The following is a 15,027-nucleotide window of genomic DNA, read 5'->3' as shown; positions in this document are numbered from 1 at the left end:
TGTGAGAGTGGGATGCAGCTTAAACTTGTAACCTATCATAAGTAAGAACTGCACTGCATTGACAGGTTGAGCAACCAACCCAAAGTAGTGTGATCAGCGCGTAGCTGCATGTACGGGAGACATTTTACTAAAAATACTGTTAGGTGCCCTAAATAAAGCTGGCTATCAGAGCATCATAATGGTGTGCTGTAGTCCGTCCCTCGCAAGGACCCCAACAGTTAACATTTTGGCCAATGTGTATTAGAGACAGTATTAAAGGCAGCTAAAAGTAGAAAAGCAAGGTCTGAGCTGTCAAGGTAATTGCCAGAGACAATGACAAAAGATGGTGAGTTCCCAGGAAGGAAGCAGGACGGTGTCACTTGGCTGTTCTAGCCCGGCTGGGTGGAGAGGGGATTGTCACTGATATGATGGTAGATAAGATAGTATAGCTGCAGTGCTGCTGCCACCTCACACTCAAAATAACAAGTCATGCTTCAAAACAGCATATTCTAGAAAAATGTGCAGTGGTGTTCCTCTCTGTGTGATGCTTTTTGCACTGCTACTCCATGCTTGCTTCATAGTTTTCAGCTCTGACTCTACTTTGAGGATGTCTAGATGCAGTTTTTCCTGTAAATGAGACCTGTGGTATTGAGATAATGCTGTGACTCCAGGTCTGGGGCTTCCAAAGCAAGAGGGATGTCATGAAATTCAGAGTGAGAGTGTGAGACTTGCCCCACGCTCCAGTACTAGTCTAGGAAGGGAATGTTTGCTTTTGGAAATCCCTTGCTTAGTTATGAGAGGACTGAAAAAATATAATGGTGGTAGTTTTGTTTGTGCAGAAATTTAGAGGATGGGTACAACACATTTTGGAAGAACATGAATGAAAAAGGTAATGATGTGATGCTCTGAATCTCAGCCTGCTTCTCAGGTGCTTATTCTTCTGCATTACAGTTCACAGGAAAGGTTGATCAAAATATGCTTTTCCCTTTTTATGTCAGGCATGTATAAATGTAGTTTCTGCAAACTGGAGTCACAGTCATAAAATACTTTTTTTTTTTTCCAAACTGTAACAGTTCATTACAGGCAAGGACCACTGTCAATGAACTGCTGGTTTCTACTCTAGGCCTTCTGTAGCACTATCAGTAAAAAAATGGATATGTGGGGCTGTTTTCTGTGCAGCGCTTCTGCTTGCAAAGAGGTTTTTTTCCCCCACAGTTTGAGAAATCTGTCTCAGCTTTTTGAATACCGGTGCAGCAGTACTAGAAAATTCCCTTGCATTTTTATTACTCAGAGTAGCAAAACCTCACGGGGCCCTTTTTCCCCCCAATCCTTTGATCCGACATCTTTTACTCTTGAAAAGTGTCACTCAGTTTCTTGGGATTGGTTGAAAAACTGTGAAACAACTGGCCAACAGATTTTCCTCATCCTTTTGTGTTCAAATTCAAAATCCAGTGAAATTTCAGGTTTGAAAAACATTTTGACCACCTCTGTGGTCCAGTTGCATTGGTTTGATTTCTTAAATAAATCCTAATGTATGTTTGTGTCTTTTTTTGTTATTTTGTTTTTCTCAACAGGACCTCTGGAGATTAATTGCAGTTTTGAAAGTTTCTTCTGTGTTTAAACCTGACTGAGTTGGCAAAATGTCTTCTCTGGTTCCAAAACTGTGGGACTACATCCCAGAAGAAATCCTGGTCCACATACTCTCTTATGTTTCTCTTCAGACTAGATGCACAGTCTTACAGGTGTGCAGACAATGGGCTGCAGCTGTTTCTTCTAGCTCTCTTTGGCACTTTACAGAGATCAGGTAAGAGGGATTGGTTTCTGTGTCCAAGCATCTTTGCAGGAATAACAAGATTGTTGTTTCCAGTGCATGTCAAACATTTACACCACTCTACTATGACATCTTTGACCTTTTGACTCTTAGGTGTGATGATATTATCTTGCATGACTAACACCTGTTTATATAATAGAGAAGTTTGTGTTATATGCTGTTTTTTTCAGTCGCTGATGATATGATGATTTGGGCTTTAGGGAGAATATTACTTTCTTAGGTACATTGTTCTACGTTGCCCTTAGAAAATGGCAAGAGAAAAATTACTGAATTGTTATTCTTCTTATTGTGACACTTCTCTTATGGGTCTTTCTGGTAACTGACTCTTCTTACCTGCTGACTCCTTCAGTGTTTGGCCTTAAGGGACTCTGCAGGCATCAGGTAAGAAGAAGTGACTGGGGAACCTGTTGATGTCTGCAGAAACACTAGTGGAGTATCTGCTCTGTGGCTGTTCAGCTCAGCATCTACAGTGACTAAGAGTTTGTTTTACCCTTCCAGTTGTGATTCAGAGGATGAGGAGAGCATGCTGCAGAGCCTGAGCTGGTTCCTCAGCCGTATCAAACACCTGAAGATTGTGTTTGACCAGTCCAGGGAGGTCAGCAGGCAGAATGTGAGATGCATCTTGGATGCATTGGCGAAAGAGAACCACACAGTGCAGCAGCTGCGCATTGTGTGCCGTGGGGAGAACCACTATTTCTACTCTGGCAGGGACATCCTAGAGGGCATATGGAATTTATGTGACACTAAGAACCAGATTGATCTTCGGTGTATTGATTTTCGGAAAATGCCTTTCACTCTTGATAATGAGCTTGTTGAACTCTTAGCTACCACCAACCCAAACTTGCACAGCTTGTTCATCAACAACCATGCTCTGCAATACAATGTGACACCAGATACCATCAGGAAAGTTCTCAGAGTGTGTCCCAGACTCTCAGCGTTGGGGGTTTCCTATTCCAGCTTGTCTGACAAGGTGTTACAGGAACTGCTCCAGCCTGGGAGAGCACCCTTCACCCATTTAGACATTTCCTATGGGTGCCCAGACAAATATATACCAGTCATCTCAGCAGAGCTCTGGGCTGCTCTAAGTCAAAAGCATCCTCAACTCTGTGTAGACCTGGAGTTTGATTCTATAATCCCTGTCTGCAAGATACCAGAGATCCTAAAGCCAAATATTCCTGTGAGTACACTGCAATTTAATGCCCAACTTTACGTGGACGATGAGATTAGGTATGTCACCCAGAACTACAGCAGGACATTAAAGAAGCTGCTGCTGGAAACCTGGCCCTCAGAGGACTTGAATTCCTCACTGATAGATCTGGCTAGGCAGTGCAGAAACCTGTTGGAGATCCACTGCAACTGTGTGGTCAGCCAGGAGGTGGTGGAAGCGTTCCTCACACACTGCCCCAGGCTGAGGTGGTACACCCTGAAGGTCGGCAAGGAACGGCTCCCCTGGCAGTGACAGTTCAAACTGTGTCCAGCTCCTACTGGCATTGAGCTACACAGTGAACATGTGTGCTTTAGAGCTATCTAAAGCATTTATACTACTAATAAAAGCATATTGTTCTCCAGATTCTATGTCTAGCTGTTTTACCACCTTCTCACCCAACAGCCAGCTAATTTCTATTGCCAAGTAACATGGGGTCTGTAGCCAAACTAGCTTATAATTTTGACTTTTCAAAACCTTGCCAAAGATGTGCAGCCCTGAGGTCTGGCCAGCCCTTGTGCTTCTGTGCCAGCCGAAGTTTAGGACAAGGAAATTGCAAAATAACAACTCAGGTGCCTTCATAAACCTGGTGCTGTTGTGCCTGGGCATCCCACAGGCTCTCAGCAGGTGGGTTTGCTCCGGTGACTTGCTTACCTCCCAGCATAAGGTGTGCAGCACGTGTTCCCTTTGCATGACACTGCGTATTTATTCACAGCTCTGCGAGATCGGCTGCAGTGCATTTTCATTCGGTGTATTGTTCTCTGGGGCTGGTGATGCCATCGCATTGTGCTGAGTTTTTAAGAGTGCGAGCAGCACTGCTGATGTGACTCCCTGGACGCTACTTTCCACTGGCCTGGGATAAAATTGGGTGGTTCATTCCCAGCCGGACGCAGGCGCGTGCAGCAAGGCAGGCGCGCCGAGAGCAATGGGGTTAGTGTAGCTGGGAGGGACACTGAAAAACTATGCAGGATTCACCCAGCTCTCTGGTGATGGATGGATATTCCAGCAATGTCCCAGCCTTCCTGACAAAACTCTGGACACTGGTGGAAGATCCTGAAACAAACCATCTCATCTGCTGGAGTTCTGTGAGTAGAGCAAGTATCGGGTGCCACTAATACCTCCACCACCAAGGGAGAACCCAGGTGCAAGGCCCAAGTACTGTGCTGCACAGCAGCTGCTCTTTGCTTTGCTGCCCATCTAACTGGGAGAGTGCCAGGGCTGGGAGCTCATTCCGGGCCCTTTTGGATAGACTTGGTGTTATTTACCTGCAGTATTGTGGTTTTTGTTTCAAAGAGACAACATGCTTTGGGCATGTTATAATACTAATATTTGTACATTTCACTTGAAACATCTTAAAAGGTGTCTCATATTCTAAAATAAAAATTCTTTCTTTGAGAGTGAGGTTTTGCACCTTGCTTAAATCTGTGGCTCCTTAAAATTTTCTAGAAAAGGTGCAAAGCCCTTAAAAAAATCTCACTGCTATTGGTATTATTTCACATGTAGCAGCCTTTCACAAATGTCTTGGGAGAATAAATCAGATAAACAGCATTCAGACCTCAAACTAAAACCTATAGTTTAAACAGATCTCAGGCATACTAAATCACTCACTTTTTGGAAGAGCTTTCCTTGATTTTTCAACAAATCTGTGATGATCAATGTTTATACATTGTTTGTACACTTTCATAGGGATAAATTGCTTTGCTTTGGTTTCTCATTTGTCACTGAGGCATTAATATACTAAGTGCAATGATAGAATTAAAATGGCTTATGTGTCCCTTCGTACAGCATTTTTATACCACACTGTGCTTTTGACCTGACTGAGACTTGCTGCAAATAATGTGATTTGTTTTCAGCAGGGTGTGCCAGATAAGCTGTGTGCATAAACTTGTTCTCCAAAATCAAGAGTCTGGGCCTAAAGCAGATTTAAAGGGGAGTGGGGAAAAAAGTCTAAAGCAGCCTTTCTGTCATGTGTTTGTCTCTGGTAGTGTTTTCATTCAAAACTTGAGATAAGATTTGAGCTCCATTGTCACCCACAGCCAGGGTTGCTTTGGCAGGTGTTACATGGCTATAGCTCTGAGAACCGCCAAGTTTTGGTATTGCATGTTTTAAATAAGGACTTTCAAACTGGGAATGATGTTCTAACATGTATAAATAGTCCTCTCTCTGTTGCACTTAGAACATTGTTATTTTTGATGGATCACTACCATGCTCTGTGTCCTTCAATTTAACATAGATTACAGCTACTTCCTTGGAGGTTTTGGTAAGGCTTTTAGCTGTCTAAATTTCCCATTGTTGTATGTTCCCATGTTTCCCATATTCTTCATCTTCTATACATTGGTGATGTTGGAGCTGAGAGATTGTGTGCCTGCCTAAGAATTCCAGATGTAATCAGAACTGGATTACATCCCAATCCCACTTCTTCTTAGCCTGAAGAAGTGATGGAGAGGAAATGTAGTAATAGCTTGTATATACACTAAAGGCTGTTGTAAGGTGGAAAGGAAATGTCTGCTCTCTGTGTCCATGGCAGACTAGACAAGAAGTAATTCTATTTTTTAAATGGAAGATGTAGTTAGGAAGAACTCCTGGCAGATTCCTGAAGTAGTGCTTGCCTGAGCAGGGCACAGGGTGTCATCACGGGTGTGTCAAAAGCAGTTAAGATAAGCATCTGCCACAACTGTCATGCTGCAGAGTCAGTTTTGCTTTGGGCAGAGAAGACTTTCAAAGTTTCTCCCAGCTTGTGCTCCCATGGTGTAAGACAGGCAGGGCACAGCTGCTGTGTGGGAACAAGCTGGCACATGCACAGTTCATCAGTGAACACACAGTAACTCCCAAGTCTCTTGTGTCTGTCGGAAGCTTTTTGGGTGCATCAGGTTCTGAGAACGTTGCAGCCCTGAATTCAAAGGAATAACCTCTCTAGAGAGGCCATGAGGAGACACTGAGGTACACAGAACCCTCCTGCTTCTCATTTTACATCAGCATCCTCAGCCTGGGACACAGAGCTGTGTCCCAAAGTAAGTGGGCAGAAGCACAAGGGAGCAGGATAAACCAGCTCTGTCCCCAGGGCAACCTAGGCAGTGTTGGGAAATCCTTTTCCCTGCTGTCATATCTGCAGGCTCTGTCTGTGAGGATTATTCCAGCATGCAGGTTATCTCTTAAGTGCTCCATCAGCCTTTGCTGCTTGGGGTAAGGAATGATAGGGAAGACCCTAAAATGGTCAAAGGGCACTGTTGAGGCACTGTCATGTTCAGTGAAGTTCATACAGCAGTGAACAAGGGCCAAGAAGTGCAGTGAAGTTCATACAGAAGTGAACGAGGACCAAGAAGTGCAGCTGACCCAAAGTTGCATGTTTATGGGTGTTAACTGCTGCCAAATGAGCCTGAGCACAGAGGGAATTGGCACCATTTGTTGGTGGAAATGCAGTGGCAACCAGTAGGGCAGCAGGGTTTGCCAGCTGGCTGTTTTCTGGTGGCCATGGGCAGGCTACAGGCACACCACCTTCAGTCACTGAGCTTTCTCATGGCCCTGATTGCACTCCCAGTTTTAGAAACTTCGAGGCTGCCCTGAGTGCACCCATGCAGCTGCAGACTCTGTGATGGGTGTGTGGTGGGACCCACACACCTCTGGTGCACAGAGCCTGAGAGCTCTTAGGTAACACTGTCCCCCTCTGTCACAAACCAGCCTGCTGTGAACAGCCCCCTGAGCTGACACACCACTGACTGCTTGTGATAATGCTGAACACAGCAGGAGGATGACTGTGGTGTGCTGGTCTCACACCCCTCTCTGCCAGCATTGTGCAGACCCTGGTGTCTTTTGCTAGGAGTCCCTCGAAACTTGCCTGCAGCTGAGCTGGTAGATCCCTAATATCTGCTGATGTCCTTGCACTGACATAGGTCTCTGATTCTCACCTGTCCCTCTAAAATCTGTGGTGAGCTTAGGCTGCACAGTTGGGTGGTTTCCCAGGTAGCTCTTTGCAGCTCTTTCTCTCTCCACATGCAAAACCAGTGTGAGCCCCTTGATACCATTCTCTGCAAGTTAACAAAAATGCCACATGCACTCCAAACTCCATGTCTGAAGTCATTATTCTTCTTTCCTTCAAATGCCTGTGCTGCCTCCCCATCCATAGCAGAGGTGGGAAACAAGGTGTTTCCCCTGTCCCCATATCCTGGAGACACTGGAGCTGTTGGGGTTGGGAGTTTAGAAAAAGGTGTTTCTAAGTGTTGGTTGCAGATAAAAATTAATTGCCAATTCTTCCCTCCCTTAAAAAGGTGGCATGAATTGCTGTTTGCAAAATGTTTGAAGGCATCTTCAGCGTGTGGTGCCTCCCACAAGCCTTCTCTGTGCCATCTTAGCTGTCAGAAGTCCAGGCAGGGAGAGCACAGGGCCTGCAGTGTATCTCCCTGCCAGCAATCCCAGGCAATTTGCCTTGTTTTGCAGTCATGGGTGTTTGCAATGCAACCTCAGAAATGGATACTTTCTCTGCTTAACATGTGTGTTGTTAGCTTGGACTGCAAAGCATGACTGTCAACATTCTGTGGGTTGCCTTTGTGGCTGTGTCCTTTTAAAAATAATCAAGAGAAGGTGCATAGAGCTTCTGGGTCAGTGGGGGGTCACCAGAGATGATTTGCTTCTTGCCTTGCTGTGTTTCTTGTGCCATGTCTCCAGGCAGTGCTCCCTTTGGGACTGCTGTGCTCTGGAGCAGGTGGGTTGGAGTCAGACCTGAACTAGCAGACTGAGGGCTTATAATGGCAATTCCCACTTTCCAGGGCCACCCTAAGACACCAGAGGCTTTCTGTGAGGTCCATGCAAGGTGGGGCACTATCACAGACTACCAACTATTTGGACACAAATCAGTGGTTTCTTTCTCACACCCAAAGCTCTCAGCTAAGCAGCAGCAAAACTCAGTAGAAAAAGATCAAACCTGCAGCTGTAGAGGACTGACTGTACCAGAAATGAAAGGAGCACATCCTTCACTGGGGGCTGTTTGCACTTTTCTTAGCTTCAAGGTGACAATTCAGAGAGCATGACTTCCCCTGCTGTAGGACTCCTCCTGGGCCCCTCTCATGCTCAGGGACAATCCTCTGACTTCGCCTTTGTCCTTATGTCCTTTGCAGAATGGCACCAGCTTCCATGTGTTTGACCAGGGACGCTTTGCCAAGGAGGTGCTGCCCAAGTACTTCAAGCACAACAACATGGCCAGTTTTGTCCGGCAGCTGAACATGTGTGAGTGGCCCAGACGTGGGGGAGCAACAGGAGGTGTGGGTGGGACAGGAGGCATGGGAGACAACTGTGGATAGAGAAGTTGAGGTCTCTTGTGTATGCCTTGTTGTGGCATTACTGATTTTGCCCCAGAGGATTTGCTTCTCAGATCCCAGGGAAGTGATTCCCTTGCATTTCCCTTCAATTCCAGCATGAAATTTCTGTTAGATTATGTTGTAAGATGTGAGCTAAGAACTTTCAGCTACCTGGTGTTCTGCTTCTCTTGCATCAATTTGATGACCTATTATTAATTTTTTTTCATTTTATTCTATATGGAGCTTTTTCCAGCAGCCTGATACTGTGACACCTCCCCCAGAAACTGCTGCTTTTGTAGGTCATGTCCCCAGAGTTTATCCATTTCACCAGCCTTATTGCTGAATGAATAATGGACAGTTCTTCACCCTGCAAACCTTACCTTGCTGATCAGACATTTTCACCCCTTAAAGGAGGTTTAGGTGTAGTTTTCAGCCACTGTTAGACCATGACATTTAGCTATTTTTTGATAGCTCCTGAAATTTTTTCAGTGAATAATTCACAAAGTTCCTCAGTCAAGTTTAAACTTTGCTATTTCACTGTACAGTAGCACTATTGTAAATTTTAGGCCAGTCCTTAAATACAGTTTCAAAACCTTTCTAGGACTTCAGGGAAGTACTCAAAGCAGATTTCTAAATGTGCATGTGACCCTTTTTTTTCAAAAGTGGCACCTGATGATGGTCTATGCCTTTGAAAAATCCTTCCCCTGAATCACTTTGGCTTGCAAATTGAGCTGAAAATGCCCTAAAGCTGGCATTTTGCCTCCCAGAAGACAAAGATGCCCATGGTATCGAACTCTCCATGGCATGGGCTGGCAGCAGGGATGGCCAGTGGGATGCAGTGATGCTGGGTTTCCTGCCCAAAGCATGCCCAGCTCCAGGGAGGAGGCACAACTGTGTCTTGAGCATCAGCAGCTCCAGAAGTGTGGGGTGTGCTGCCAAGTGCTCTCAGAAGCGCTCTCAGAAGCTATGGGAGTGGGAGGCAAAGAGAGTGCTGAGGTCTGTCAGCCCTTCACCCATGCCCTCTCCATGCAGATGGCTTCAGGAAGGTGGTGAACATCGAGCAGGGAGGTCTTGTCAAGCCCGAGCGGGACGACACTGAGTTCCAGCACCTCTGCTTCCTGCAGGGCCACGAGCACCTCCTGGAGCACATCAAGAGGAAGGTGAGGGGCACCAGGTGGGCAGGGGAAAGTGCTCATGTCAGATCCAGTGCTCAGTGTGCCTCCAACATCACCCTGTGGTCTCCTTCCTGCCCTCTGTGCAGCTGGGCTGGGGATCCTCGGTGTGCAGGGCTTGGCTTTCAGCAGAGATTTGTCTGTGCTTTTTTTGCTCTGTTGCTCAGTATCACAAGACCTTTGCATTGTGCTGCAGGGCCAGGCTTGCTCCCCACCCCTCTACCTCTGAATTGTTCCCCCCTTTCCTAAAGAAATACAGCATAACTGCTGCAGAGCCCCCAGCAGCCATCTCCTGTTTTTATAGAAGAGATAACCTACTCCTGCCCCCTCTTTTCTGTCTTTTAACCTGTTTTTAATGCCCCAAAAAGGCTGTTTTCTTACTGAATTAGCATAGCAACTTCAGAGAAGGGACTTCAGCAAAAAACTTTTGGAAATCCAAGTGTAATATGTCAACTTGAAACATTACCTCAGACTCATCCCTGTAAAATACAAGGCTAGTTTGGGGAAAGATTTAATCAAACAATTTAGTTCAATTCCTCCCTGATCCTCAGAATACTTTCATTTTCCCCCCAAGCTGGTTTGAAATAGGTCCCCACTCTGGCAGGGAATGTTCTGCCTGCAGAACCTCTGTAAGAACAGACTTGTCCTGCGCTTTGCTCTATTTTATCCCTTTGGCCCTTGCAGTAGTATCTTAAGGATAGTTCAGACTCTTGTGCAAGTTGCCTGGCCTAGCCCATCAGAGCCCAGCTGCTGGCAGTCCTGCCCCTGAGCCACTGCAATCACTCTGTCCATGGCCCTTCTTGCATTTTGTATTTGATTTTTTGTCCTCAGGTGTCAGTAGTGAAAAGCGAGGAGACCAAGATGCGCCAGGAGGACCTCAGCAGGTTGCTATACGAGGTACAGATACTGAGAAGTCAGCAGGAGAACATGGAGTGTCAAGTGCAGGACATGAAGCAGTGAGTTGAATCCTACTCAGGCTGCTTCTTACGGGCATTTGCTTCTCTAGAGTTGCTGATCTTGGGGAATGGTTGAAAGGAGGGGCCACAGCACATGGTGAGCCAGGCACTGGTCACAGGGACTGGATCTGCTGAGACAGTAACACATAGGATTTCGATGCACACCTGATCTACAAAATATGAATTCATGCTCAGCCTCTCTGTCTTGTATGTTTTCCCTTTACAGATGAGGAAAGCACAGAGGAAGTCATATAGGAAATACGTGTATAACCTGTGGACTTAACTCAGATAACTGTTTCCTCCAGACAGAAATGATGGTAAAGATATAACTCTCTCACACATAGAAGAGTCCTTGGCAGAAATGTGGTGGAGTCCACTCCAGCTATCAAAAAAAAAAAAAAAAAAAATCTCTCTGCCATCCTCCTCCTCCAAAATTTATGACTGGTCTAAAAAATATAGTATGTTATAACACAAGAACTGCTGTAGTGTTTAGTACACAGACTCATCTCTCTGAAGACATGGCCAGAGTTGTATCAGAGCAAACCAAGCAGATGCAATGCTCCCTGCATGTGGCTGCCTGACCTCCAGCTGTCCCAGACTCTGGGGTTTTCTGAGTCAGACATGGTCACTGGAAGTTTAGTAAATGGATAAGATTTTCTAAATCATGTACTTGGAGAAGTTTTTACTTGCCTCCAAAATTTTAATCTTTACAGAGAGAAAGCACTTGAATAATCAAAAAGACCAAAACCTTTATTTTATGATGAGATCTGATATCCATATGTGACCAGGTGACATTGGCATCCTGGGCCTTGAGAGGACACAGCATACTGGGAGACTTCATGCCAGCACAGCACTTTTATGGATAAATATTTTTATCCTACATCAGTTTTTACTGACTCTCACACTTAGCACGTGTGTGAGATTGCACTGTGAAATCCAGGGACAGTGACAATGATTTTCTTAGGCTTGTATTTGATGGAATATTTAAGGGATTTCAGTATCAATGATTTGGCCTTGATTTTAATGTATTCTCCCTTTTGATTTCCTTGCTCCCTCCCTCCATCTGGCAAAAAGCAAAATTGCATTCAACTGATGAAAATAATTTAATTTTTATAAACTAAGACAGTGGAGGAATCCCAGGCTGAAACCATGTTAATAAATTTACACTGGTGAAGAACCATTAGGACATAACTCCAGTATGAGCTGTCAGAATGAGGAATGCTGCTTTGCTGAAAATCCTGTCAGTGCCAGTACAGAAAGTTCACTGCAGAGATTCTTGTTGTACAAGCTGCTCTACTGTGCTCTTTCGAGCCCAGGACCTTATCTTCCCCGTTCTAGCATCCATCATGCTAAAGAGCAAAAGGATTTATCCCTTTCACCTGTATGATAGGTTTTGCTAGCCTGACAGTTTTGGTGCATCCATACCCTCTGGAGATAAATTGCCTGGCAGAACCTTTTGCAGTATGGACTTGGCCAGCATCCAGATTTGGAGGCAGCACACTAAATAAACTCTGCATCTCCCTATCCTACTTACTAGGGCTGACTGTTAAAGGAAGCCTGTAATGTCCCCTCTGTGCTGCTTCATTTGCAGACAGAAAATAAATTTTCTCTCTGCAGTTGTAAGCTGGACACAGGTCTGTGCTGGGTGAAACTAGTGACTCCTGCTAATAAAATCATTACTATCTCCTAGTTCCAGGCCCTGAGATGCAGAAGCATCTCTTTAGCTGTTCCTGTGACTCCCAGACATGCCTTTGCACCATCATCTGTATGAGGTTTCAGCAGGTAGAATATACAGGGTCTCTATCCGTAGGATCTTGTTGTCTTTGAGAGCATTGGGGCAGTTGTGGAGAGGCTGAGCTTTCTTGGCTTCCGTGGAAGAACAGTCTTGGTGATCCAAATCATTCAAAGTCACAAATCAGGCCTTGATGAAATTCTGAGTTTGGCCCAAATATTCCATAAAAGCTGAACACATGTGTTCTCTTTATACCTTCCCCTATAAATGTTGGCTTCTCTTTATTTGTTTCTCCTCCATGCTTTGGTCTATAGGAAGAACAAGACAGGCAATGGTGTGACCCTGTTTGGTACACCTGCAAGAGCCCCAAAGTGAGACAGACTTTGCACAGCCCAATCTACTGTGGTCATGGCAGCACCATGGGCTGTCAATGTGTTTCTGTGCTCATGGAAAATTTCTGTTTCACTTTCAGGCAAAATGAGGTTCTTTGGCGGGAAGTTGTTTCTCTCCGGCAGAACCACTCACAGCAGCAGAAAGTGATCAATAAGGTATTGGTTATATGAACTCCAAACTCCCTTGTGCTGCCTGGTCTATGTCCTCCTCTGATATATTTTTTCTTCTCCTATAATCTCTTCATTCTGATATAGCAGTATATTTATTTTCCCTTTCTTTCAAGTTGTGTGATCCTTTTACGTGTCCTAATGGAAAGTGATCATTAACAAAGCATAGACTGTGCCCTCGAGCAGAAGATTGTAATTTCCCTGTCAGTCCTTGCTGTGGTGTTAGAAATCCCTTTTCTGTTGAAGTCCTGAGCAAGAGAGCACAACTCTCACTAATTGCCCTGTATTGGCTGTGCTCTGGTTGTATCGATGCCTTTGGGCTTCCCAAATCTTTTCTCTCTCCTTTGTACAAGAGAGCAGCCTCACTCCTGCCAGGACCAAAGCTGCAGGTGGCAGATTTGCCAGGCATTGCCCCACTGGGGGAATGTAACAGCAACTATTACATTTTCTGGTGTTACTGGTACAGATGATGAATTACTTTACAACCTTTTAGACTGTGGAGCCATCTCCCTTAAAATCCATCATGACCAGTACAGAAAAGGCCTCTCCAGTGATTCCCAGATGGTGCTGACATGACTGAGCATGTCACATTTCCCAGTCCCTGAGAGCCATGTTCTGACCCTCACGTGGCATCACTGAGTCATAGGACTGGATGGAACTGCACGAGGCTGTGAAGCCTTCCTCCAGCTCTGAGGCTGCACCAGCCACAGGGCTCATTGTACAGGCTTTTATGCAACTCTATTTTGTTATATTGAGCAATGAGTAAGAGCCAGCTGTGATATATAATAATAATGCTCTCTTTGTTTAGAGGTCAAAGCAGAGCATTAAGTTCAAGCTGACCTGGGAATACGTTGCTAAGTGATTCCTCTCCAAAGCCATTCTGCATCCTTTTTAGTGTCCTGTTATATCAACCCCGAATTTCAAAGGGCTGAAAAACTCAACTGGAAGAGCTCAGACCTCTGTCCAGGGTCTCCCCTAGGGAGTTGCCTCTTTGGCTTGCAAAGCCTTTGTCAGATTTTACAGCACCTCTTATAAACATCTCTGAAGACTTTAACTGAGTCCAAGTCTAACCCTAGGCCCAGGAATGTTTCACTTTCAGGCAAAATGAGGCTCTTTGGCGGGAAGTTGTTTCTCATGTGCATTTCACAGGCAGATTCCCAGGTCGAATAGGACCAGCTGGAGCTCTGTATGCACAGAAGTGAGGGGAGAAGCCCTGAGCACATGCATCCAGCAGCCTTTGCATAAAGCAGCCCCCTGGCTGTGTCCCTGGAAAGCCAGGCAGGACGTTTGAGTTCTTGGACAGCTTATTGCTGTTTCAGTCTCCAGTGTCTCATGCAATTCTGCTCCTGTATTTCATGGCTGCTCCCAGCTTTGGGGTGCTGTTGGGAGGGAGGAATGTGTGAGACAAGAATGGCTGCGAGAGCAGGGAGTGCTGAATCACTCTGCTGATTAACACCGGATTTTGATCTCTCCTGACAGCTGATTCAGTTTCTGTTTGGCCAGCTCCAATCAAGCCCTAGCAGCAGTGGGATAAAGAGGAAGCTGTAAGTACCCTTGTGTGGTGCGCACACGCTCACGGGTGCATAATGCTGCCCCCTCACTAAAAGCACAAGCTCAGCTCGCCCAGGCAGGCGGTCACCGGACCAGGGCACCATGGTGATGGGAAATGAATGGCCTGAACTGCCGAGTCAGACCTGCTGACATGCCCCATTCACTCGCCTTTAGAGAAGCACCGTGTCAGCTCACGACCTTTATTTGGGGAACGCAGCGCGCGATGGGAGATGGGAACGCCAACCGATGGGAGGCTAAAGGGCAGGACCCCACTTCTGGCCCTGGAGGGTCCAGATTTGCCACTTGACATCAGAGGGAGCAGGGCTGGGTCCAGTCAGCCCACAGACACCTTTAGTTTGAGCCACAGTCACTGAATGTGCTGTGCATCCAACACAGATGTGGTGGCATGTAACCTGCAGGGCTTACAGAGATGAAGGTGGGGAAGAATTTTAGCTAAATAATGTCTTCAGATAAACTCCTCAAGGCAAGTGAATAGAGGAGCTTGAATTAGGAAGCTTAGTGGCCTTCGAGGAGCAGTTATGCCTTTCTTGCCCTGTGGCGCTTGTGATCTAGAGACAGCCTTTGTGGCCTTTGACAACTCAGAAACTTCTCCCTGCTGCAGAGAAAGGAACCAGACTTCCCATGAGTGGCTGCTCAAGGGAGTCAATTTTCTTCAAGTCTGTGTCCTTGTTCTTGGCTATTCCTCTTGTGAGGGTTATAAAGGTGACACAGGATTGAATGAAGGAGCCCA

At 45.8% G+C, this 15,027-nt stretch overlaps 2 protein-coding genes across 2 annotated transcripts in view; both read left to right on the top strand.

Moving 5' to 3' along the window:
* The first annotated feature begins 1,619 nt into the window (after positions 1-1,619).
* Positions 1,620-3,269, top strand: FBXL8 (F-box and leucine-rich repeat protein 8). The gene is made up of 2 exons (XM_009074602.1): positions 1,620-1,783; positions 2,309-3,269. The coding sequence occupies exons 1-2, from the start codon at positions 1,620-1,622 to the stop codon at positions 3,267-3,269; spliced, it is 1,125 nt and encodes a 374-aa protein (XP_009072850.1).
* A 707-nt stretch (positions 3,270-3,976) lies between these two features.
* Positions 3,977-15,027, top strand: part of HSF4 (heat shock transcription factor 4) — a 20,410-nt gene continuing 9,359 nt past the window's right edge. Inside the window, exons 1-6 of the mRNA XM_009074601.1 lie at positions 3,977-4,099; positions 8,126-8,234; positions 9,338-9,465; positions 10,309-10,433; positions 12,638-12,713; positions 14,205-14,269. Coding sequence (XP_009072849.1) covers positions 3,977-4,099; positions 8,126-8,234; positions 9,338-9,465; positions 10,309-10,433; positions 12,638-12,713; positions 14,205-14,269 — 626 coding nt within the window. The remainder of the gene's footprint in view (positions 4,100-8,125; positions 8,235-9,337; positions 9,466-10,308; positions 10,434-12,637; positions 12,714-14,204; positions 14,270-15,027) is intronic.

This window comes from Acanthisitta chloris, unplaced genomic scaffold (assembly GCF_000695815.1).
Source record: "Acanthisitta chloris isolate BGI_N310 unplaced genomic scaffold, ASM69581v1 scaffold32745, whole genome shotgun sequence".
NCBI classification, from domain to species: Eukaryota; Metazoa; Chordata; class Aves; order Passeriformes; family Acanthisittidae; genus Acanthisitta; species Acanthisitta chloris.
This window is presented reverse-complemented; position numbering and strand designations above follow the sequence as displayed.